Source organism: Apteryx mantelli, chromosome 3, assembly GCF_036417845.1.
Source record: "Apteryx mantelli isolate bAptMan1 chromosome 3, bAptMan1.hap1, whole genome shotgun sequence".
Taxonomy (NCBI): domain Eukaryota; kingdom Metazoa; phylum Chordata; class Aves; order Apterygiformes; family Apterygidae; genus Apteryx; species Apteryx mantelli.
The window spans coordinates 52,693,448-52,720,542 of record NC_089980.1 but is presented as its reverse complement, the minus strand read 5'-3'; the positions used below and the strand labels follow the sequence as shown (position 1 = coordinate 52,720,542).

Here is a 27,095-nt window from a genome sequence, read left to right as displayed (position 1 = left end):
TGTCCTTATAAATGTGAAAGTTTATAAATAGGAAGATTTGAGGTGAATGAAGAACTTTCTCAGTAAGGGGTTTACTAGTGCTCCATTATCTAAATTATAATGGGTTCCTTGTTCAGCATTCAACTTTATCTTGTGAGAGAAGATCCTATTCGTTTGTTTTTCTCTATTATTTTTTTCTGTAGCTATGAAACTTATGTTCAAATTATGTATTAATCTGTTGAAAAGACAATTTTGTGTATGTTTTTGGTCAATCACCTGCAGAAAAAAATTTGGACATCTTTTTCTTATTGCTATTTCGCTTCTTGTCCTTGCCCTTCCTTAAGGTCACAGGATCCCAACGCAGCAAGGTAAAACAAAAAAATGTATGTGTATTTGTCTGGGTCTAATTTTGTGACTTTTAGGCCCAACATCTTGGATAAGTTCATCTAAAGGGTCCTGAAAACATTTCTAACATTTCAGTTCCAGCATGACTTATCTCTACCAAACTCTTTGTGTATACAAGCTTTTTAAAGGCTCCAAGAATTATTTGTACAAAATATGTCATACAAAAATACACTGCCATTCTTGGGAGAATGGAGTGTCATTTGGCTTGTTCATGTTCTTGTAACAGTCCTGCCTTTTCTGCATCAGTTATCTTCTTTATGGTTATAATTTAATTTGAATGATTAAAACTGTCTGTATTTGGCTCTGAAGGGAATGCAGTGAAACTTTTCCTATGTACCTTACCAGACACGCATTTCTGATAAACTAGCAGAATTCTGTTTCCGGTATGTGTCACAGTGTACATCAAGTATATCGTAGTTTCTCTGTGATTCAGATCCTTTGGAGTAAATTGAGTCCTTAGCCTGCACTGTGGCAGTATTTGATAGAAACTCCATATCTAGGGTTGCATTCTAAAGCAGACCTAAGGTGATTCCTAGTTGTTCCTTTTTTCTCTAAAAACATGCAGGCAATTGCTGTGAAATATCACAGTGTTAATTTTTATGCCGACTGTTTTTTGTTTTTTGTTTTAATACATTCTTTGGTTTCTCACCATTCAGTTCTAAAAGGTGACCTGTGGCTAGAGCATCAGCTGAGGATTTTGCCTGCCTCATGCAAGTAGAAGTCTCGGTTCTCATTGTTGATTCAGAGAGCTTGCTGATAGCACTTCAAGATTGGTGTTCTGAGAAAAGATATAGTGTGTGAGGTAGCTAATTTTTGTTTTGGTGGTGATGAAATATAGCTATTTGTGCTGTGGCTGATGGAGGCTAGGCTAGTAGAGATGACTTGCTTGAGATTGGTATTGCAGAGATTTGACTGATGGTCAGGCTCCAGGCAGTAGCTTCAAAGTTCAGTGCATATGGCAAAACCTGGGACATCTATAACCTTCTCCCTTGAAAGAAGCAAGATGGTTGTGTTTTTTTTGTTTGCTAGCTTTTTTTATTAACATTCATCTCACAAAAGAAAGAGCTTGCCATACAACTGCTGAAAGAGAAGATGTACTGCAGGATTAACTCTTACTCCTTCAAAAGATTGCACAGATTTTTTCCACTCTCATACCACAAAAGCATAATCCTAGAAGATAAATACACTCAGAGACTCACAAAATATTGTTTAAAAGATGCTATAATTGCCACAAGCACAATATATGTATTATGAATACCAAAAAGGAAGTAGATAAGCACCCTAACAGTACAGGCTCTTTTTTGCTTCTTCCATTAATCTAGCAATTTAAACATGACATATCTTTCAGTCTGCCTATGTGGTTACTCTACATTAAATGCTATAAACTCCACAGAAAACTTTCTGTCTTGCTGACTGAGAAGTGTTTAAAAAAGGCAGAAGATACAACAATAAATAATCCTTGCTTCCTTCATGCATGACAGGAAACAGTTGTAAAGATGTGAGACCATATGTACTCCAGGGGTGGGTGTGTGTGTGTGTGTCTCTGTCTGTCTGTCTGTCTGTGGTTTCTTTTTGTGTGTCTATCTATTTATCTATCTATCTCAAAATCCAGTGGTCATTTTTTTCCCCCCGTGTTTGTGTGCATGCAAAAAGACTGACTGTTAAATTTGTATGGAAATAAAACTCTACTGCTGTTCCAGGCTTTAAAAATTATATGAAGTTTAAAGTCCCGCATCTTTACAGAATCAGAGCAACAGAGCCCTTTGGGCAAGCTTAGAATGTAGTAGCAATGATGAGCATGTTTTAGCAGCAATATTCAAGCTTATGCCTCACGCAATGTAGTCTCGTTTCTGGTATGAATAAGCTGTATGGGAATCACTGCATGGGCAGTGGCAGAGATCACAGTATAAACCCACAATAAGGTTGTCTGCACATTGGTATGTGCCTGCCTACATTTGCTTGCTTGTATTTGCTTTGAATTATTGTGATTATCTTTGCTCCTTGCTTTTTCTCTCTAAGTTAACTTTCTATCCCATTGAATAGACATGCAGTTGACTCCCTGTCAAGAGAGCTGGTGTCAGTGTCTGTCCTTGATTCTATCTGATAGAAAATGATTTCCAATCAAAGTGTTTCACTAGTTGAATGCAAATTGGTTTCTGAGTTTAAGTCACTGATTCTACTGGTAAACTATATATTAAGGTGCTCTAAATATGTGTAGGATGGGGACTTAAAAAGAGGAATCAAAGCCCAACTCATCTTTTTAAAATAAAACAGTTTAATCTGTGAAGAAAAGAAATGGGGAAAAAAGAGCTTCCTTTGTTAAATGTCTTCATCCCTATTACAGGTAGCAACTTTGCTGTGCAATCTTTGTATTCACTAGATTTTTAAACAAAGGATACATCATGCTGTCACTTATCTCAAGCACAGAATGACAGCTCTCAGCTGAGGATCTAGTTTGTCAGAGATGATCACTATCACAAAGCCTGCATAAACAGAGTGGCCATACGCTGTGTGTTTATAATAAAGTAACACTAGTTCTGTTAAAGATTGGTATGAATTAAGGCTGGTCTCCATGACCAATGTGTCAATTCTTAGGAATTAAACAATTCAAACTAATATGCAGATAGGTTTTTCTCATTAGTTTTTCCTCCCCCTAATGGAATGGATCTTACTTTTCATTTGTTCCTTTGATATTTTGAGAATCTTTGTGGGCATAGTTTGTCAAAACTCAGCCTTTGAGGAGCTGAGAAAAGATGTTGTGCTCTGCTAAAGGGACAGGATCTGTTTATAGGACAGGGGCAGAGGCTACTTAACAAAAGGTTAAAGCAGGTGTCTGGTGCAACTGTATATTGTGAACTGCACTGCAGTGTTCTCTGTAAAAAATGAAACAAACTCTTAAAAACAAATCTCCTCTTTGACTTCACATTTTAAGAATTAACCTCCTATTTCAGAAACTGACTTCAGTAAACCACATCCACAAAAACTAATCTAAGAGCAATGCGTTCTTACAAACTGCACTTTAATAATCTACTGCAAAATCTGTGGGTTTTTTTGCATTTATTCAGGTCTATTGCTGAATCCTTTTGTGAACATTTGGCTGACAGATTGAAATTTAGATCTCTGTATTAAATCTTCTTTTGACTCTAGGAAGGGAACTGAGAGTAAGTTTCTACTTTTATGTTACAAGACATTTCCTTGAAGACCCAGAAAGTTTCTCTGGTGGAGAACTGTTTCCCTTACTGATTTTCTTAGTTGAAGGAACCATTATCCTGAAACTTGCTTAAGTCTAACAACACTGTTTTTCTTTTTGCAACTAGTGTTTGGATCGCCTCTGCAAATTAACCTGAGCGTGATTTCTTACTAGAGACTTTATATTTAGGTAAGAAAGGTACAAGGCAGAAGTGTTCACTCTGTGATTCCTCATCAGTTTCACAATTTTTGCTGTTGGTTAGTGCAGTTCTCTTGAAGCCAGTGTCCTGAGCTATGAGAAATTTTGGTATCACAGAGGTGAAATACATCAAATCACAAGTGTGAAGTTTTGTCCAGTTGTTTTTGATGACAAATGTAATTGCTACCATTTAAAATATTTAGGGCAACTGAGTTAGCACACATCAAGCTGATACCTGAAAATGCTTCTGAAACTATCACCTGGCAGCCAATGATGCAGTGATTAAATACAAATCACATTTTGAAGCTTTTTTTGAACATGGCAGCTAGAGTTAGGTCTTGTAAAATATAAGCTGAAATCCTGCAAGATAATTTAGAAGGTTTGTCCACAGCCTTTCTGCTGTTAAAGATCTCAGCCAGTGCCCAATGTCTCCTTCTCTGTGCTGAGCTGTTTATATAGTGCCCTGCTGAATGGTGTTAGCACAGAGTTTCAGTAAAACCTTGAAGTTGAGAGGATCATTGGATTGTTAAGCTCTTCCCTTAAATGGGGGGACAAGAGGCTCTTTAGGGCTTGTTCTGAAGGGGAAAATATTGCACACCAGCTGAGGACTACTGCCACGCACCACTGGGGTCAGGTGGTTGAGGTCAGATACTTTCCAGTTGCATATTAAAGGAGGTAGGCAAGGGAGTCCCTGCAGTGAGGGTGAATAACTTCTCTGGCTAACACTCAAAACACAGACACTGTGTCACTAGTTGCATAATGTGTGGTTTCATTATCCACAGCTGCAGGGTAAATTAGTTCTACATCTACTACAAATACACACACCTATGGTTAAGTGAGATTTGATCAGATTTTACATGTTGCCAGAAGAGAGTATGAGTTCCTGTGTTCTTTCTCAGATCCTGGTGATATTTCTTGATACTGTGCTATTTGTTAATGCCAGGACCTTCTTTCTCTTGTTTTCTCCTATGCCCCCCCTTCTCGACCAGTCAAGTTTTTTTTCTTCTCATAGGTGCTATGCGGAAAAAAATTTCTTCCATCCAGTTAGAGATTTTATGATATCTGCCAGACAGTCAACCCTCACCTGTCATTTGCTCCTACTTTTTTCAGCTTTCATACTCCCCTCAGTCTAGTTTATAATAACACTAAGTTAGGGTCAGTGCAATTAATATATTCTTTGTTACAAGTCAGCTATTTCTCAGTTTCTTGCCTATCAGGCCAGGCTGGTTTGGAGTGTCTGAATAACATCACCTCCCATTGATTATGTGAAGAACATTGCAAAAGATTCTAGAGAATCTCTGCCTACAAGGTGATTAATGTACCCGTGCTCTTCTCTGGGTTTTAGCTCAGAGACATAGTGATAAATGGTGATTTAAGGAATTCCTTTCTTTTGTCACTTGCTAGGGCTGCTTCCCATCTTCTCTGTTTATCAGCATCTCTCCCCAGTGTGTTGTTTGTGCTGCTTCTGCCAGCATGGGGGTGCTGCTCTCCAAGAGCCCTCCCCAGCCATCCAACTGCCCCTCCGCCGCTCAGGTGCTGGCTGGTGTTTACTGCTTCATTGCTGTGGCACAACAGACCTGGTCGAGATCTGTGTAAGGCAGGGCCCTTGGCAGCCCTGGAGAAAAGAAATCACTTGCTTTGAAGAATAAATACGTTTCAAGGATTAAGTGATCATATGTGGCTTCCTTGTTCTCTGATTATTTTTAATGCATTATGTAATGATTTTCCCAAACATACCCCTGAACATAAGTTTTTTTTCCACTCCAGCTAAGCAATTCAATTCCAGTCATAGTGGAATCTGCTAAATGACCCATTACTCTTTTTTAAATTCATATAGATAGATAAAACATCTAATTCAGGTATTTCAAATATGTCAAGATTGTCAGCCTACTTTAAACAAGTAAGGATGATATAATTTAAAAATGGTGTAGTCTTATAGCTATATTTTAGATAAACATTGAAGCAGAAGAAGAGTTGGAAACTGGGAATACATAGATTTGGAAGTCATCCAATAGAATATTTTTCCTTTTAGAGAGTTATGACATTGTAAGTTCCTGCCTACTTGAACAGGAGTGAATGTGTTGAGTGATTTCATTATCAGTATAGCAAGAATATGGAGGCAGCATATATGAAACAAAACATTAAGTTCCTTGTAAGAAAGGAAGACAGAATTGTATGAAAGTGCAAACAATGTGATGATATCACTGCAAGACTAGACGGAGACATTTTAACCAAAACAAAATGAAGTGTGTAGTGTAAGTTTTATTTCAGGATATCTTCATTCCTGTGGATTTGTAGCTCAGATTTAGTGCTATTTTAACACAGAACAGTATTGTGCTTATATACTGGGGGAGGAGGGAGTTGTTTTATAACTATGTATATTGTGACTAAAATATATTTGTAGTGTAACATTAAGGCTTTGAACATATATTATTCAAGAGCTTGGGAAAATTCAAAATGTAATATTGATAAAACAATCCTAACTTTGTGACCATGTGGATTATCGTGCTGCTATAGATTTGGAATAACATAGGTATTTCATAAAATCTAATGATACAGCACCATATATTTTTTCCTCTAGTGAGCATTTATTACTGGGCGGAGTAAGCAGAACACTAGTGTTTTTCTCTCTGAGTATCGGTAGACTTAATTTTGAGAAATGATTGTTATCATTCTCATGTCTCTTCAGCTGTTTTACTGTGAAATAATTTAATAACTTTTTGCTGTCTTGTCTAAAGTTTCTTTAAAATTCATGAATATGATGGTTTGGTTAATTCTCTTTTTTTCCAAATACTTCTAAAATCAATGTTGCTTACTTTCCTCCCTTCTGGGGTAACATTACAAAATCTTCAGGGTGAGGCCCAAGAAAGCAGAATGTTGTTCACAGCAGATCAAATCAAAACAACCCTTTTTGCTAACATGTTTTAAATAACTGCATTTTATTTTGTCATTGTTCTTTTTAGCATCAACAGTGGTAAAGATAATAAAAATGAATGTGGGGAATATTTTTGAAGTTTATGAAGTCATTGAGTTAGAGATAGATTAGATAAGAGTATATGTTTACTTAACAATGTTTAATAAATCCACCACTTCAGGAAGGCTACCAATATTCTGAAGTATTGTAAATAGTTATTAGATTCAAAATAAACAGATGTAATTTTGAGGAAATTCAGTAATTGCTAACAGATAAACTTTTGCTGACTATATGTTTGTGAGAATATGATAGTTAATTTAACAACTGTTTATCATTTTTAGTGATAATGCTTAGACAGTCAGCACTTTCAAGCATTTTCAGAAGTATTTGGAAGCAGTATCAAATGCTGGAAGGTTTATAGATATCTGGCATTGAGACATATCAGTATTCCTAAACTTTGAAGAAGAAAGCACAGCCAGGGATGGAGAAATCATCGTTTTAGGATAGCAAAAAATACTTTTATTATGAAGCTCACTTTGAAGATTAATTATACCTTAATGATATGTGTACTAGTAATTTCTGAATTTCCTTTCTATCCTCTTCTTACATTTTATCATCTGTATTTTAAAGAATTCCATTTGTTTTGTAATATTTTGGGTAATGCCCACAGGTTTCCGTAGAGAAAAGATATTTCAACTCAATGAGGTATCATATTAGTAATGGGTATCTTATCAACTAGTTAAAAGAAATTTTTAACTAGAAAATAATTTTGGGGGTGAGATTTTCAGCAAAAAATAGAAATATGACTGTTAGATTGCAGGGGTTAAATTATTTTTTAAGCAATACAAAAGACATATTTCATAAAATAAACTCTTCTCATGCAATCTTAAAATCCCTTATAATCTTCAGCAGTTACAAGTATTATGTGTTCATTTTCTGTGTACTTTTTTAGAGCTGAAGTACTCCAAAATAAGTGATTTAGGAAAAAATGCAACATTCTTTACAGCACCTTAAAGAGCATGAATTGAATTTAAAGGTTTAACGTCAAGATTTTGATTGGGTACCTAAGGTTATGTATTGATACATAGCTTGCTCTCATGCATAGCTGTCACTGAAATTAAGAGATGTTCTGCTTGTGTAAGACCTGTTGAATAGGATTTATGCTCTGGACTAAAGAGAAGTCTTCAAATGTAGAAAATATGAGGAAAATTAAAGTAGAAACAATCATGCTAGAATAGTTGAGTTGGAATTCATTTCTTCTTTTTCCATCTTTTTGTTTATTCTGTTTACTCTTTAATTTGTCATTCCATATAGGTAGAATCTATTTTATGCTTTAAGTGGAACTATTTTTTTGTAGCTCTTGTTTATATAGTGGCATCCGTAGAAGGCCATCTGTGTGTGTATTTTTTTCGTTTTTTTTTGGTTTTGTTTTTGTTGTTGCTTTTTTAACTAAGACTCTGTAGAAGTAGGAGCATAAGCCTGCACTCCATGTCTGGGAGCTTAGAGATAGCAGCAAACAAACCTCTCCATATGGTTTAGCTGCTAGGGAGAGTCCAAGAATCACAATTACAATTACAAGAAAATAAGCAATTTGAGTGACACTTTTGTCAGTTAATGCTCCTATTCAGTTCAGTTTTTGCAAGTTTATTGCCTACAAATTTCAGGCTAAGGTTTTGCCACAGTTTTGTTAGAACAAGCTTTCGAGTTAAGCTGTGACTTCAAAGATAGAACTCTAAGTTCTGTCATCTTTTGTAAATTGATTCATGACAAAAATGATCAAAAAGCCCTATGTCAAGTTAAACTCTGCTTCAGTAAGCAAAGACTTTACCAAGAATTTATGTAGAGTTAGATTCAGCAGTTAGAGAACTGCTGAAGTATAAGTTTTACTCAGAGTGATATGTATAAATGTGTGGGATTTTGTAATGTCTCTTGGAATCAACCAACTGTACAGTTGTGGAATCAGCTGGTTGTACGACTGTTGGAAATACATGTCATATGTTTCTAAAACAAAAGTAAGTTTAAAGTCATTAGTAGTCTTAAAACACCGAAAACAACAAATTGCTTATTAAAATCCTTTTCTTCCTCCTGCTTTTGTGGAATAAACAAATAAACGGAGAAAGTGTGGGTTTTTTCAAAACTGCTCTTTCATGTTCACTAGTATGGCTTAAAAGAAGATTGCTGAAAATAAGTCAATTAACTATTACCAGTGTTCAGTCCTCTACAAATTTTTTGTACATGGTTCTTGAAAGATTTGTGGAGACCCAAATAATTTGAGAAAAAATTGTCTCTTCTGATTTTGATCCTGTTGATAGACTGATTATTATCTTGACCTGGATGACTAATAACAATACTTGATGACTAAAAACAATTAGGAAAATAATACTTTAGAATAAACATTGATTTTATAAATATTCTTAAAGATAATTGCTCGGCTTACTTGTACCTGCAATCCACATCATTCTTAGGCCTATATTATACTCTAAAACTCTTCTGTCATAAAACATATGGGAAAAATAGCAATGATTCTTGGGGTTTGAATTAATCTGTGTTGTTAATATAAAAACAAATAATACATGCAAGTCAATACTGTTCTCCCAGACTGGAATCTCCTTGACAGAAATATAATTCATTCACCGGGTTTCTGAAATCACTGATTCTTCTAAAACATTTGCATTTGAAAATGTGAATATAGAGCAGGTCATCTCAATCTTCTGAAAATTAGTGCAAGAAAAATCTAACATATACTAAGAATAACTAATATCATACATCTTGGGTGTAATTCTAGACATAAAAAGTACTTTTATGTCAAGTTTGAGTGAGAAAATGTCCTCCAGCACTGAAAAGGTGATAGCTAACTATAAAAGTGTGAACATTTGCTGACAGTTATTATGTGATATCATAGATACCTAAGTATGATCTCAGATTATTTTTTAATGGTGACATAAATGCACAGCAGGTATAACATCTGCTTTTGGCATATGGTTGCTTGTTACTTATTAAAAAAATTCTGAGTGAAATAGAAAACGTCTAAGTCTCTGCTTTCAAAGTGTGGTGAAAACATTTCCTTCTTTGTGTGGCAGCTTGCTGGAGAAAATTTTTTGTGTGGAAACACAGGTACATATATTTCTGAGTGACCCGCTTTTTACCATTTTAGTGAAGAGCGCTCTAGATATAACATTTGATTTTATTGTTTAAGTTTTCTAAAACAATTCTGGTTAATTAGTTGCTTTAAATGTTTCATTTAGTATGAAGTATTTTTACTGTTGTTGTGATGGTTCTGTGAAAGAGAGGAAATTTAATCCACTGGCTGACTGTTTTGGTAGTTTCTTTGACATTCTGCAAGGCGCGATAGAGTGCAAAAAACCCCAGTCTGGTAGCACAGCTAACAGTAATAGTATTGACAGTAGGCACACTGTAGGGAAATGGGGGTACCTTGAGTATTAATTTAGTATACTTTCTATGCTAAGGGCCCACTTCACATCAGCACTGCTGTGTAGCAGGATTCCTGCCGTCCTGCTTTCCCAGCCAGACTTGCATATATGTGTATCAACATTGCGTGGAGAAGGCAACAGTGAAAAAATATTGTCAGTTTGGAAAAGGAAACGGGCTCTTTGGATGTTATCATCAAAGGAATGATTACTTTTAGAAGAAGCAGTTGGTGGGTTTTGTTTTTGGGGGTTTTTTTGGTCCACTTGGTCACCAGTTGGCTAGAGAACTTGACTTTTCTTGGGAAAATGCCACTCTTCTGACTTCAGGCTGTTTGACAAGGCCTCTTCCTACCATTCTACTATAGTGCAATTGCAAGAATCGTGCGTATACGTTGGGTTAGTCTGTAGATCATCCAGATGCATCCTTACTATAAGCATCCCTATCAGTTTATCCATAAAAATATTGTATAACAAAAATAGTACAGCTGATGTTAGGCTTGTGAAAAACAAACAATGGCAAAAAACTGAAGGATTGCTGGGTCTGAAACCAAACGTAACTAGAAATAAGAAATAATTTAAAAAAAAAATCAAACTGATCAATTTTCAGTCACATCTGAAGCAGATGAAAATATTTTATTGTAGCTATATTGAACCTGTGGTATCATGATTATCTGGTGTTTTGTGTGTGTGTGTGTGTGCGTTTGTGTGTGTGTGTGTTTGTATGTGTGTGTGTGTGTGTGTGTGATTGCTTCTGTTTTGTTTTTGTTGAACTCCCAGGAAGAGGTTTAAACATGAAGGCAAAACTTTCAAACCTTAGCATGGCTTAATATAAAGCAAAGCTGCCTTTTATTTTTTTATTTTTTATTTTTTTTAGCCTTTTTGTGCCTCCATCTAGATCTATCACATAATTTAAGGAAAAAAGAAAGAAAATTTAACCACAGGAGAGCTAATAGTGTGAAAAAAAAACCCTGATGAATTTTGTTTCCGCAGCACGATATTATCAAAGATTTAAGAAACAAATTTGCCAGCCTCGGCGAGAACTCTCTGGTAACAGCATAAATGTCTGTGTTGGTTTGCTTTTGAGTTGAAGGTTTCTTTTTTCATTCATTTGAACACATTTCCCTTTTTTACCTCTTATTTTTTAATTTATTATTCATACCCTCTATCTAGCAAGCCTTCATTTTTTAAACCTCTTCCATCTTCCAATATCCTTTTTCCGTAATTTGGATGGAAAGTTTATGGCAGCAAAGCTGTCATTCTGGCTACTTCTGCTGCAGCTGTTCCTGCTTTTAGGTCATACATATTTTGGGCGTTGTGTTTTTGGACATGATACTAATTGATTGTGTCATGTTCCTTTGAGTAAGCTTTTTACCACGCCATCTGATGGATTCACTGTCATAGGGCTCTATGCAACTTCTGTTTTGCAACTTATACTGCTTAGTCATCCTCAATTCTCCAGCAAACTTTAATTAACTTTGTGAAAGCTCAAAGTCCTCTGGAATTAACTGTGCCTTTATGTTTGCTCTTTATGTTCTTCTTTATGTTTTTGGTGGTAGTTTAAATATAAACAACAAACTTCAGCCATTGCTCAAGCAACACCATGCAGTATTGTTTGTTGCCACTAGAGAATGCAAAATATAAAAGCACAGTGCATTCTATCAAATATTCTGTTGGTAAGGTGGGCAAACCATATTGTACTATAACAAGACTTTTGAACAAATTTCTCTGAGATGCTTCTGTTACTCTGGTATTCAGCAACAACTTGCAACTCAAGAGCCACATGCTGAGCAGTATGAAGTTAAGATCACACTATAGAAGATTATTAAGACTGAACTGTTGCACAAAAACATAGCACATAAGTGCAAGTTTATATATGCAGTATATATTTACTATGAATATGGGCTTTGAACTAACCTAATGATACACAATTGAGACAACTCTTTTCAGATAAACCACTAAAAGTATATTAAAGAAAAACACCAAGGGAAAATATTACTTGAACATGTTAAATATCTGTTCAGTATTGTTGTGTGTGTTAAATTGGTCCATGATGTTGTCATAGAGCCCATATACTAAGAAATAACCAAAAACCTTTGGAGAACTGATAGTAATTGAAGTCCTCATCTTAAATGACTGGAATTTGTGTTCAGGAAAAAGAAATGGAAAAGCAAAAACTTCTGTACCAGCAAGCCAGACTGCATGACCGGGGTGCTGCTGAGATGGTTCTTCAGACAATCAGTGCTAGTAAAGGTAAGATCTTGTTGTGCACATTACATATTAAAACTTATTTCTGATTATCTTTGAAATGATTTTAATTTTGGGGGGGTAAAACCTAAAGCTGCTTGGCATTAAGTTTTTTTTTCAAAGTGTACCCAAAGTTTCAAAAATTTTTGGAATTTTATCCAGAAAAATGTAATGGATAATTTTCATGAGGTATCTATTATTATTAATGTTTCTAGTGGTTGAGAGGAAATGCTGAGAAGCTCATAACTTTAGCAGTATGTGGTAACAAAAGACCCCAAATCCCAGGATGTACACAGTTCTGAAGTAGGCATAGACTTCGGTCTTTTTTTTTTTTTTTTCGCCGCTCTCCAAATACCACCTTATTGGTATACTTTGACTAAATATTTTTGAAGTATGAATTAGGCTTTTGTCCCTTTTACATCAGCTTACTTCAACATTCGATCCTTTCATTGTCTTTTCTCTGCACTGTTTCTGCTGTAGTATTGTTTAAAATATATATACCACCATCAGATCATTGTCGGTTTCTGAAGAAATAGGAAAAAATTGTCCAAATTAGCATACAGTAGAAACACATTGTTAAATTTGACAGCGCTAAATGTTGCACCCAGCCTTAAATCAATTTGCTGGATGTTATCCTGAATGAAACATAATTTATATTCCTTATTTTCCACTCTTGCTGTCTTATGTCTCATCTTTGTGTGCAGTGTATATATGACACTATGTCTGTAGGCACTCATGAAGATTTTAAGTCATGCTAGAGATGATGAAAAAAAATTCTTTTTTACATGAGGAGCAAAAGGGTCCTTCCTGAAAAATTACCATTTAAGTCATTGCCAGGATAAGTTAATACAATATGCTTATTTTTAAATATGATCTAAAACACATATTTTTAATAATTTTAAGGTGAGATGGGGCCAATGGTTGCAGCCACCCTAAAGCTAGGGATTGCCATCTTAAATGGAGGAAATTCTACAGTTCAACAGGTAAAGTACTCATTTATTTTTACCTATTATGGTCAGTATAGATTTTTATACCATTGTCCTTATTATTGTAATACTGTATTATGTAATGTGACTGTCATTTGACAAGTGCTGTTTGTCTTCTTATTCCTTTCCCTGGAAGAAAATAGTGTACAGAAGTGTCATGTTTATGTACATATTTCTTGTCTGTACACATCTAATTCATCACAACACAAGGCTAAGAGAAATGCCTTTTCCACTTCAGCAAGAGGAGAGCAAGTTTATGTTAAATCATTAACTTCTAGAGGAATTCCCAGGAAATCTTTTCCTTCCATGGAGATTGCCATTGTCCTGTAGCCAGTAGAGCAAAATTACTGGTCCCGGTCTTCAACAATAAATTGGTACACAACTTCAGAAGTCCTTAGCTTATGTCAGGGAGGGCCTCGGTGCTAAAAGCAGAGAACTTAAACTTTATTTGCCAATCTACAGGAAGATAATGTGGAGAGCAGAGGACAAGTCTGGTATGTTAGCAGTTTTCTGTACTGTTGAAGAAAAGTGCCTCATACCGAGTGTATTTGGTGTTCTGTACTAGCTGAGGATTCCTGTGTCCCAAAGGGTTCATGCCTAGTATTATTACATTGCTGAAGGACAGCGAGAAGGTATATGGACAACTGGGAACAATTAAGCTCTCCTGTAGCTACCATTGAAGCAACGAGTGCAGGCAAAAATAATGTTCTTTTCAGGAGCTGTCGTTTCCAGGAAGAGTGTCGACCAGAGACCTGTCAGCTGACAAAGTACCTATATGAACTATTAGCAGTTCTTTGTGATGTCATGATTTTATAGCACTTATGAAAATCAGGACATTTTACAGAGTTATTTAATCTGAATTTGTAATGTTACAATCTAAATTATTTTTAAAATGATTTGTTGAAGTCTTAAGTCTAATCAGAATACAGAAACAATTATTATTAGTCCAGTTACAATAGCACTGATACTTATAGTCCAAATTATGTAATTATAGCATAAAAGAATCAAGAATACAGTTAGAATTCCTATTTTAAATTTTCCTAGTTTCTATCCCTTTTCTTTGGTGTTATGCTCACCTTTCCAATTTTCCTTTGGGTCCTAAGGTCAACCCTTCATTCTTCCTCAGGCAGAATGGCTGGCATAGGGCAAGAGGTGTGGAAATGGCTGAGACGAGCCATCAGCATCCTGAGTGCTTTGCTAGGAGGAGTATGATGTTGATGGTGGGGGAGGAGGAGTTCTTTGATCTTGGGTCTGCTTGGGGTTATGTTGATAAGTTCTGTTAACAGTCTGCTTCTATGCTCTTTCTTTCATAGGCTACCTTTTATCCATTTTTCTTATTCTGTTATCTCCAGGATGAGTTTTACCTCATTCACAGAATGAATTCCTGTAGCATTCCTGTAGAGATCAGTCTCTGACCATTGTGATTTGTGTTTATAGCTGAGACCTCTGGTATCCTCCTATATGTTCACTCTACAACACATTTTATTCTGGAGTCGTGGTTCACTCCACAGAGAATAACTTCTTGTTATTGCAGTCTGTTAACAGATAGGCATTGCACTGTGCAGTTACACAAAGTTAAACTAAAACAAATTCAGACAATAGTCACCTGACTACTAAACAGTTACTATTGCAGCTAAAATAAGCTAAAACTACCTCAGGCCATGAGAAACCCAGTCAGGTGCTGAGACTGTTAGGTCAATACAAATCTGTGGCCAGTAACTAGTAGTGGCAAAATTATATATATATTTAACACTAATATAAGCACTGCTGGGTGTGTTGACTTTAGTGACTATTTTTTTTCCATATTTTAGGAAGAAATATCCAAAATGCATCGTCTCCTTTTCTGTAAAGGCTGTGGGCATTAAATGTTCATTTTATTTTTAATACCTAGATTTTTCTCAGCAAGATTCTGTTATTTAATTTGTAAATCATAGTTATTTCAAAACACCAGCATTACCAGTAATCTAGGACTACAGATAGCATTACAGAAACTAAAGTGTAAACACATATACTATGTGTTAATTCTCTCTGTATATGATTTTTGTTTACTGCAGAAAATGCTTGACTACCTGAAGGACAAAAAGGATGTGGGTTTCTTTCAGAGCCTTGCTGGTCTTATGCAGTCCTGTAGGTAAGAAAATATCTGCTTTACAGATTTATTATTTCGTATTTAGGTTTTATTCCACAGGATGTTTAGTTTAGTTTAGTTTTGGCATCTACATATTTTTTGCAGACAGCACTTGTGATCTGTAATGTGCTGGATTTGGGGTAAAGGGCAAGGTGATGCTTATGGTAGGAAAATCTTTATATGACGTGGATCTACGTTAGTTAGAGAGCTCTTCTCACACACTTTTATGGCATTAATATATGCTAGTGGCTAGTTAATATACGGAAGAAAATGACTCCAGAGTTAGGAGCATTCCTCAGCAGTGAATTCTTAACAGTGGAGATACTTTGTAATCCTGCAGAGTCCAAATTAATGATTAATGTTAAACAGTCTCAAAGATTTTGGGAAAACCCCATTTGCTAAAAGTGCTAATAGGGTTTTTGAGGACAGAAAAAGGAATGGAATACTGTGTCTTACTAGTAAGCTGAGGTGATACTGTGATTTTTTTTGTCCATTCATGCTTCTTCAAAGTTTCTGTTGATTTTATGTATATATATACATACATACATATGTATATATATAAAAAAACACGCACACACACAATTGTATATTGTATATATAATTATATATATACACATAATATTTATAATATATATTTTATATGGACAAACCAAACATATAATTATATATGTATTTATATATATATATTTAAATATTTATAAAGTATCTATTATATATAAGTCCTGAGAAGAAACCATTTGCATAAATAATAAATTAATGAATATAATACAATGAGCTAAAAAGGACTTCCTGGATCAAGGGATTCAGTCTTCTGTTATGTGAAGGATACCATGTCATATCCTTCTTTCATAACACTATCTTTGGGCAAGCTTAATTTTGAAATCAGTCAGATTTCTTGCCAGCAGAAATTCTATTGGACATCTACATTCACCTGACTTTTGGAAGTGTTCTTAACTTACAAACAAGTTATCCCTGACTAGCTAACATGCTCAGTCGAGAGAGGCAGAACCTTGCTGATTCACAAATGGAAATCTCTTCATTAAATCTGGTTAATTTAATACAGATCCCCCTTTGGCAGCCTCACTTTTTCAGAACTTGTCATAGAAAGGGGCACTGAATGGAACGAATAACGGCATAGTTTCTTAACTGACCTCACTGCTTGGGATGAACCAAACTATAACAAAAGTAGTCAATAATATGGCTTCTTTGTAACCCCTAAAATGCCTGTGTATGTCATCAGCTCATACATTCCCCCCCTTTTTTTGTTCAGTCATAAAGAGCTAAATTCTATTGTGATTTGCAGAGCAAAAGTAGTGGTTGATATGTTGCATTAAGTTTTGTAATCTTGTAGCTGACAGGTATATTGAGCCCCTGAAATGTATCTTCTTGGCTCTAATATGATTGTACACTTAGCTGAAATCATAAACTTTTCTCTATCATCTTTCACATAATGAAATATTGCAAATATTTAATCAGAGCATGCATATAATTTTTCTCATTGCAGTGTTCTTGACCTAAATGCGTTTGAACGTCAAAACAAAGCAGAAGGCCTTGGCATGGTGACTGAAGAGGGATCAGGTATTATTATTTTAATGGAAATAGTCTGTCATCTTTTGTCTTTTACATTTTGTGGAAGCAGGCTAAATATGAAGGAACCCTGTAAATACATATCAAGAGGCTGAAGCTAAGATATGATTCCTAAAGGTGATTTATATTTAATTGGCCTACCTAAGCCTGTGCTAGACAACAGTAAATCACGAGCATGTGCTGAGTTTCAGAACTGTCTCAGAGGAATCTTACCTGTCATTCTAAAGAAGAGAAGAAGACATTACGTGTAAAACTGAAAGTAGATTCTAGTTACAAACAGTAGTGTTTGTGCATGTAAAACATTTCAGAAAACCCTAACCGGTTTCAGCATAAAATGAAATTAAGAGCTCCCAGCTTATTTCTTCAACTGTTTTGGGTGGAATGAAATACAGACAATTTAGTAAGCAATAAATTAAATATCAGAGATCAAGGGAATTATATTTGCTGTTTGGAAGAAATCTGTTTGGAAAGTTTCTTCTTTGAAATAATTCTTTTCTGTTTGTCTTTTGGGGAAATATTACAAAATTTTCAGTTTATTTTTGATTTTGACCCAGTTTGGCTTTCTATCTTCTGTGTTCAGTGTTGATTTCTGTCTTCTGTCTGACAGTAAGTTCAGTTACTCTCTTACTGTGACTATCTGGAACCATTAGGTTCATTCTTCTGTGACTAATAGAGCTACCAAAGTGCATTTTCTCCCTTTATTTTCAGTACTTTTTACAGTGTATTTTTGTGCTTAAATTCTACAGCAAACTAATCTTAACATGCTTTTATCTTAGAAACAAGGTTAAAAAAAAAACTTGACTGAGCAGTCATTATTGCACTTTGGAGTTCATAATTCATACCTGCAACACTGAATCTCTCATTGGCTATTGTGCCTGTAGCTCTTCTATGTTGACATATTTCCTGATTGTTCAACTGCTTGACTGAATGTCAAAACCACAAACTGTTAAATTTGAGTGAGTGACTTCAAGAGTGATCATAAATGCTGCTTCTCCGAAAGTGTTCCTACAGTTTAAATTGTAGATCAAATCCTGCTAGACTTACATGAGTAAACTAAATAAAGTTAACCTGTGTGGATAAAATTCGGTCATGTGATGGTGGATTGAAGACTGATGCAGCTACCTGGCTGACAAGGTTTTGACCATTGCCATGTCTTACTAAAAATTATTCTCCAGAGTGTTTTACTCTTTTGGATAACATTTCTATTAATAAATATTTAAATTGATTATTTATAATGTTGGATTTTGAAATAGGCTTTCAAAATACAGGTTCATTTTTCTTTTTATTGGCTTCCTCTTTTACTAAAAATGACAGATTTTTGCATGCAAATATAAATAACTCTTTGAAAACTTAATAATTGACTCTACATATGTTAGAGTATTTTTGTGCTTCCTCGTTGTAGGATTTTTTCTTTGTTTTTTTTTTTTTGTTTGTTTATTTGATCTTTCTCTTTTACTGCAGAACTAATTTTGCCAAAACCAATACTGAATATGTTTTGTATTTGCTAAAAAGAACTTCTCAACCTTTTTTTTCCCTGTTTATTTTATTTATTTATTTATTTATTTTGAACTAAATGTCCTGTTCTCCCTTCCTCAGTCATCACTCATGAGCGTGGTGATTATTAAAAACAACTATCTTTATTTTTCCTCTTGTTAACTTTGTGTCAGCACTGTACAGCTCCTGAACACCATTAGCTTTTTTGTTCCTGTAAGACTGTTTAACTAGTGGGTTCTTTTCTATTATTATTATAATTGTGTACTCCAAACTTTTTGTTTTTTGTCAACTCTCCCCACTTCTTTGTTCTTCCTCCCTTTCTCAGGATTTGCGCAGTAACTGGCACACTAGATGTAAGAGCAGCAAGCTTTTTAAAAATTTCTTTATTTTGGGGGGATTTTTCTTCATTAGTTCTTTCTGTTTTAGTTGGCCCAGTATTTGCGGTAGATGAATGTTTAAAAATATGTATCTGTATCTATACATACACAGACCCTTGTGCTATAGTTTTCCTGTAGTATTTATGTTGTTATTAAATGTGGCTTTATGGCTGCACTGATTTGTGTCAGCACGGGAAATCAGTGGTGGAGCCAGTGAGGATTCAAGGGTGGTTAGCAAGGGGAGGACTTGCCACTGGCTAGTTTTATCTAATGCAGTCAGAAGTTGATACAAGGAAGAGGTAGTGCTTCTCTAATTTAGAGAAACAGTGTTTATAGGTTTTTCCTTACTTTGAAAGCTAGTTGATGTCCAAAGATTCCTATACCTCTACATCCTTCTAAAATCAAGTTAAAGAGGAGCTTTGTAGGAGCATTTACCATGAGCATTGCAATGAGAAATGAGAATTTAAAATAAAAAGTGTTTACCATTCAGCAGGAAGACTAAGCACAAACACAGCAGATGCCTTTTCATTAGTCAAATGTTAAGGGAGGGGGCAGGAATCTGGATTTTTCATTGTTTTCTGAGTGGAACTTTTCATTTGGCAGTTTAACAAAATTCTGCAGTTAGGATCATGTGTTTGATTCCCTTTAATGTTACTGAACAGTGGCAATAGCAATATCAAGATAAAGTAATCACACTATGTCGAAGATTTTTTGGTGCAAAGGGATAACATTTGGTAACAACTCCCTTTTTACAGAATATTATCAAGTTATTGGAAGTTCAAGAAACCAGAGCAAAACAAAGCCAAATCAAGAAATCCTGTACTTTTTCTTTTTAGGGTTACATTATTATGCGACCTTCAAATAATAATAATTCTTTTATTGTGAAGCACACCTTTTTATTTCATTGCAAAGTAGTTTACATAAGAGTTTTAGAGCCACTGGTATTAATGCCTGATAGCATTATGAAAGCCCAGCCAGTGTGTTTGTGGGGAAATTCCTGTGGTGAACAATTTCCGAACATCCTAGATTTTATGGGATAGCTGAGATCATATGTCTGCTTGCAATCCTATGAATAACCATCTGTCAAGCACTTCCAAGAAGGTGTTGATGTTAGATGTGGAAATACTTTCTTCCATTGCTTTTTTCAAATGAGGTACTTGCACCATGAATAATTACTCCTCAATTCAGGAACATTTTGTTGATTCTCAAGGGAATAAAGTAATGTAAGAAGTGCTCTGTAGCCTGATTGCCATGACTTCTGAATTTGATGCAGAAGCATATTAATGAGTAATTGTCATGGGACTACTGCCTATAAACCTGAAAGTGTTCTTGCCAAAGTCAAACAAAAACTGCTGTTGATGGCTGTGGCAATGCAGTCAACTTCTCATCAAGGACACTGCTATATAAAAGTTTGTTTCTGGTCCCATGTCAACCCTGGCAATGGACAGAAAGCCCTGTATTGAGTCAACATGGATGTCAGATTTATTGCTCTATTCCAGCTGTTTCTTTGTGCTGTCCACATCTTAAGCTCCTTGTCCTGATTTTCTTCTGACTAGTACTACCTTCCCTTTCCAAACCCTGAACCCCCACTGGTAACAACATTGATGGTTCTTTAGCAAACGTGTTTCTTACTTGTTTTTGTGATGTACTCAATGTTGTATCATCTTCTGTACTTTTTTTTTTTTGATTATTCCATTTTTGATTATTCTGGGAGTCAAAACCAAAAGCACATAGAAATGCTTATTATATTGTGATGGTTTTTCATTTAACAATCACAGTCCATTCTGTTTCACTGTAAGTCACAATAAGCTTGAAAGTGCAATGTTTTTCTCCAAAGCGACTTGCTTTACTTACCAGATGATGTAAAAAGTTTACGATGTTTTGTTAGATTATCTTGCCTTTGCTAGGTACTTTTCTAGAGTGGTATTTTAAAATTTTTATTCTTTTTTTTTCTTTTAAAAAGACTTCATAAAGAAACTTATGTGTGTTGGAATTAATTTTTTTTCCAAATGTAATTCACAGTCACATGAATTACTTACCACTTGAAACTCCCTGCTTTCTAGATAGTAATGAGAAAGTTTGCATAAAATTGCTTTCTTCAGTGAAATGTGGTCAAATATATTGGGCTCATTTTGCAGACATGAAAAGAGGATGGATCACTGAAGCTCAGGTATAATTCAAACCAAACGTCCCTGAAACAGTAATAACCTTCAAATCTCTCAGATATTATAATGAAAAACATATTTTTAATTTGAGGAACTTTTAAAATAATTAAACCAGATAACCTCTACGGAGAAATAATTGCTTATAGTTTGAGTTATATGGAAAGGTGCATGAGTTCCCCAAGACTGAACAACAAGGCTGTTGATAGAATTAGCAAAATTTTACATCTAAGATCCTAGTTACTCTGACTTCCAGTCCTTTTTTCTGAATATTGGTGGCGCTGTTACTTTACTGACCGTTTCAAGAGAACGTTGCTAACATCTCTCTGCAAACATAATGTCCCAGTCTCTGATACTCATTTGATTTTGTATTGACATTACTGTTCATGCTACTGTTGTTAAACATTGTCTTCAACAGGCTTAATGTTAGTAAAATGGAAAAAAAAAACCTTCTAAAATTTTGGACTATTTTTAGACTGACATTTTTAACGTCTCTTAAATATTGTAAGAAGAAAACTCAGTTTCATTTGATTGGTATTGCATTTGAGAGACAGTTTTTAAATAATCACATGGAAATGGAACTTTCAAGAGATAAGTAGATCTTTTTTGTCGCCTAGCTGAGTCTTTGTCATGTGCTACGGTGTCACCTTTGGTACTAGGCCCATTGATTTCTTCCTTTATAAAAGAGTCCCAATTTCACACAGGAAAAGGACATTTAAACTGTAATTGATAGGTTACTGCCAAAACACTAGCTGATGGCAAAACATTAGTATTCTGTAGTGAGATCATAATTAATACTGGCAAGGTAGCCCCTGTAGCTTCTTGAGCATTGAATGTATTTGTACATTTCTATAATATGTGGCATGAAACAAATATTTCTAAATAGTAATAGAGGTAGGCTCTTTTTCATTGAGAATAAAAAAAAGAATTATTAAATGTGGGCACATGCACTTTCAAGGAAAAAAACATGTATTTCAATTTTTGTTCCATCTTATTTTTATTTACTCTACATGATATTTCTGTTCCTGTACATTGCAAACTCAGGCTATCAGTTTTGCACAAGCTGCGGACATAAAGCCTTCATATGTGTAGCCATATCATTTACATACAGCATGAGTAATGGCAGCATTTTAACTATTTTAACATATGTTTAAGCAAATATATTCCAGTGTATGCATCATATCAATGGAAGCTAAAAAACACAGTGTCTTGACACCCTAAGCCATATGATATGCAATGTGTATATTTGTAAGTACATTATCTGTATAAATGTTTGTGTGTGCTGGCATGAATTTGTGTGCATAGCAACAAAGGTGGTTCTCTTAGATTTTATACAAAGAAATGTATCTACCCACCACTTCTATAGTATCCAGCAAGATACCTCTTACATTCAGTAAGTAAGTAACATCTGAAAAACAAAATTCCTGACAACACCAACATTACCAGTATTTGATTTAAGTCAGATTATGGTCATTATATGTAGAAGTAGAAGTCTGATAATCAGGATTATTTTAAATCTCAGTATGGCCAAGATTTTTTAAACAGTTTTTTTATTTCACTTTGAAATACATAAAATATTATTTTCAAAAGGAACAAATCTTTCAGCTTATGTGATATGGACCCACACCTGGAACTAAGAGGAAAATCATTTTCTTTCCCTATGTTACAAGAAACTGTATTTGCATATATTTTGGTGATACTTGGTCTTGTTTCCAAACATTATGTTGATGGGAGCAGGGAATAGAGTGAGATAATATATTTTTAGTATTCACATTAGTTTTCAAATTTTTTTTTGCTTCCTAATCCTGTCATTTTACTGAAGCTTCTCACTTTAAAATTCACAGGCTGTGGACTGGTGAGTCCATTAGCTTGAATGTGTAATCATTCATACCTTTATGTACAAAGAAACCTCTGATCGTGTTCCTGTTTATAAATATTCTAAATTGTAATCTATACTGTTTATAATTCAGCTCTAATAATGTAATTATAATAATAATATAATGAATGCAGTCCTTTATAAATATAGTTATAATCATCAATCAATATAACAATATGTCAATAATTATCAATGTAATCATTGTCTATAATTTCCAGTCTGTTAGAACCTTCACTCTTCTTTTCTCTCTCCCTTGTTTCCTTCTGTTCACCTACTTGAAAATTTTTTTTTTTTTTTACGTTGGGTTTGGAAGTTCATATAACAGTCGAAAATATCTCGCCATTAAAGAAAATCTTTTAAATATTTCTGCAATTTGCTTACATTTTTATCTCTTCTCCTTCTGTTGCCTGCAAATAACACTTCACCACATATTAAAATGATGTATATTTTCAAAATGAAAAAGTTTTTATGGTTTCCATTTTTGTTCCCATGATACACATTCAGAATACTTGTTCAAAACCCTAAATGGGAAATTCCTCACATTTAGTAGGGTGACGTTTATTTGTTTTGAACACCTCTGCTGTTGTCCTCTTTTCACTAGCTGTCTTTCTACTTCTCTTTCTCAGTCTATGGCTTTTTCCTAGGTGAATGGATGTTTCCCATCTTCACACTTCAGTGTACAGAGTACAGTACTCTATATACTGGTGTAATTGGAATAGTGGTGTATTAACTGAGGGCTTTTTAGCCTACTGTTTTCCTGTGAAGAAGCAGAAAAATGATTTGAATCTTTATGTATTTTGATATTAGCTGTTTACCAAAAAATGAATTGAAGGGCCTAATTCAGCAAGGCCAATGGGTACATGTTCATCATAAGTTTAGTGCTTTATTTTATAAAGGGAGATGGATGGCCAACATTTCTTTTGTGTCAATGACAAACTGGTGCTAAATCCTCAAACTCATTTGTGATTTTTTGAGAATTTGAGAATGCAGATATCTGTACATTTCTTGGGTCATTTTAGGGTATTTTAAAATCTATTTTAAGTCTAATAGTTCATTTGAGAAATATTTTTCATTGATTTGATTAAATCTTCTATATTTTTAAGTGCCTTGTTTTGTCATAAATGGGAAGCAAACTAATCCAGTCCTGACCTTTGTATGTAGTGCAGCATTCATGCCCACTAAAATAAAACAAGAATGTGAATCATGGATTATTTTTAAAATGCTGCCAAGCTCATACTGCCACAGTTTATAAGGAGAACGTTATGTTTTATAATTTATTATTATTAAAAAAGAAAAACAAAGTGACTGTCTGCCAAGCACAAGTCATATGTGTTCCCGATTAGTGGCTATAAATTTTCTCTCTTCTTCTCTCTTCTTTTAAATTAAATGTGGAGATTTTCTTTGGGGGGGGGGGGGCAGGTATGGGGAGTTACTTGACAGCCCGTGATAATTTGTGCTTCCATCTGGCCTTTCTACAGGAGAAAAGGTGATGCAGGATGATGAATTCACATGCGACCTCTTCCGCTTCCTCCAATTGCTCTGTGAAGGACATAATTCAGGTTTGTGGGCAGGCTGCCAGTCAGTTAAGCCAAGGTGATGGTAACTAAGGATAAAAGCTCTTCATTACTGAAGGCTTGGCAACTTTCGTAAAATATTATGAAAGATGGTTTAGCTGCTGGACTGTACATGAAAGGAAAATATTTATGTAGAATGATTTTTTTTTTTTTTAATCCATTTAAACTTTGTAGAGAAAATAATGGTTTCCAAAATGATGAGTTTTGGATCTTGACTCATTGGGAAAGGTAAATTGTAGAGAATATGTACATGGTAACTTCTAGACAACGATTGAGAGGAAAAATAAACCAGGAAGGCCTTTTAGTACATTTATCATATCTTGGTATTTGTAGACTTTGTGGTATGCTATTTGTCACAAATGACAATTGGAATTTTATGTGTCATTATGAGGACATACAGGAGATCTTTGAGGAAGTAGCATGGTTTTAAAATATGAAATCAAACAAATGCCAGTCATTACATTAAGCATATTTTCATTATTAAGTATGTTTCCTGGAAGTCTCTGTGGTATTATTGGAAAAATAAGTATATATATATGTTTAGCTGTTGGACTTATTTATGACTTTGTAATCAGGAATTATATAATAATGGAACTTAGTTTTGCTTTTATTTAGCAAAGTATAGGCTAGGTCTAACTCCATTAGTATTAATGGAGTTTTAAATGTGTAAAACTGATAGAAATAATGCCTAGTTAGAGTTTTATAGATGAAAAAGATGATAAAAGTTCTGGCTTATGGTTTTCTGGTAGACTAATGTGTGATCACCACAATAAAATGCTAAAACTCTGAGAGTTAAAAAGTTTGTAGCAGTTAAAGTACACTTGTAAACAAAAAAGATTTTCCATTCCTTTAAGCTATACTTTCCTAGATCACATTTAATCAGAATGAATTTGAATGTGTAATTTTGTAAGTGTTTGACATATAAATAAAAATAAACTAAAATTTTCTTTGCATTTTTAGATTTTCAGAATTACCTGAGAACTCAGACTGGTAACAACACAACTGTTAATATTATCATTTCCACAGTGGATTACTTATTGAGAGTTCAGGTACATTAATTTATACACTAATGAAGTAGATGACATTAATTACTTGCATCTGCACAGCTTCCACTAGAAGCTTTTATTCATTTTTATCATAAGGCAGTATCTACTTTCTATTTTCTTGTACATTTGGTGTTCTTCATAATAGTTTTGTGTTTGGATATCCCTACTGCACAGTTTTGTACAGACACTAAAGCTAGAATATAATGCTCCTTTGTCTAACTTATTCTATGTATTTGAATCTTTGCAGCAGATGATACTGTGTCATGGCCACTTTCTGCATTGCTAGATGCAGTCCTAAATCAGTTTCCTGTTACTGAATGGGAGGGGTATCCCGACTGTCTTGTCTTGTCCCAAGCAAAGAGTTCTTGTAGGAAAAACTGCACTGGCTTCCTGGAGGAAACAAAGGCCAGGTCTTTCTGCTGCATCTGTGGTATTAACAGTCCCCCAGCCTCTAGCCTGAGATGCTCAGCTTCTGTCTATATAGCTCAGCTCAAACCCTTTTTTCTTTCCTACTTTTTCATCTATGTGCTTTTTTCTGGTCATTTGTTTTTCTTCTGATGATTCTTTGGTCCCTTTCTCTTCATCTTGGAATTTGTCTAGGTTCCTAGTGTGTAATGCAATTCAGATACACAGTCCAGTTCCTTTCTATGTAGATTCTTTATTTCATGTGTCTCACCAGAGGTTCGCTCACCTTAGTAATGCAGTAAGAAAGAAAGCCAACTTTTTCCATGAAATGTTCCTTCTTTTATATTTTTCCTCAAGAAGAGTATACTTGCATTCTCTCATTGTGTTTACATTAGGGAAGCAAGATCAAAGGCAGACATCTTGTACTTGAAGACTCTGAGTTTCTTAATTTCTCTGGAATTTCCTTCAGTAATAAGTGGTTTGCTGCCACAAAAGTTCTGTTTATAGTAAAATCATACTTCGCCATTAATGTAGAATGTTTGACTTTACCAGAGGAGCACGCTGATTCGTCACCACATTTGTCCTGCTCACTGAAACCCATGTTTTTGAAGAGAAAGTCTGTAATTCTTTATTGGTTACAGTTCTTTAAATACTGTTATTTTGCACTATGAGACTTAAGGGTGATGAAAGTGTGAAAGACTGATGTCAAACATTATCTGTGAAAATATAATGTAGTCTTTTAACCAACCAGAGAAGGTAGAAAGTAGATACATGCTAAATAAGAGGTAAGCATCAGTAAATAGGAACTCATTTGAACTGTGGATTGAATTAGCCAGTTTTTGACTCAGACTACTCTTTGGCTGTGAAGTCTTTTGTATTGCTGAGGTTAAGCTTCAGCCAGTTGCTTTTTCACCCATGCTTTTGTCTGAACGTGGGTCTGTTATGTGGACAGTCATGTGATGGCATGGAGTACAGCGTAAAAATTGTTGCCTAATACAGAAAAAAATAAAAGCAGAGGCAAGATTAAAAACCATTTAACCCTCTGATTTGAGTTCTGTCCTTAATCTTTAAATATGAAAACATCACATTGTCACAACCCATT

General features: G+C 34.7%; 1 protein-coding gene across 1 annotated transcript in view; it reads left to right on the top strand.

Moving 5' to 3' along the window:
• RYR2 (ryanodine receptor 2) overlaps positions 1 to 27,095 on the top strand; it is a 352,195-nt gene that overhangs the window by 281,943 nt on the left and 43,157 nt on the right. Inside the window, exons 81-88 of the mRNA XM_067294572.1 lie at positions 324 to 347; positions 12,265 to 12,364; positions 13,262 to 13,341; positions 15,399 to 15,475; positions 16,977 to 17,050; positions 18,656 to 18,673; positions 24,447 to 24,527; positions 25,503 to 25,591. Of these exons, the coding sequence (XP_067150673.1) occupies positions 324 to 347; positions 12,265 to 12,364; positions 13,262 to 13,341; positions 15,399 to 15,475; positions 16,977 to 17,050; positions 18,656 to 18,673; positions 24,447 to 24,527; positions 25,503 to 25,591 (543 nt within the window). The remainder of the gene's footprint in view (positions 1 to 323; positions 348 to 12,264; positions 12,365 to 13,261; positions 13,342 to 15,398; positions 15,476 to 16,976; positions 17,051 to 18,655; positions 18,674 to 24,446; positions 24,528 to 25,502; positions 25,592 to 27,095) is intronic.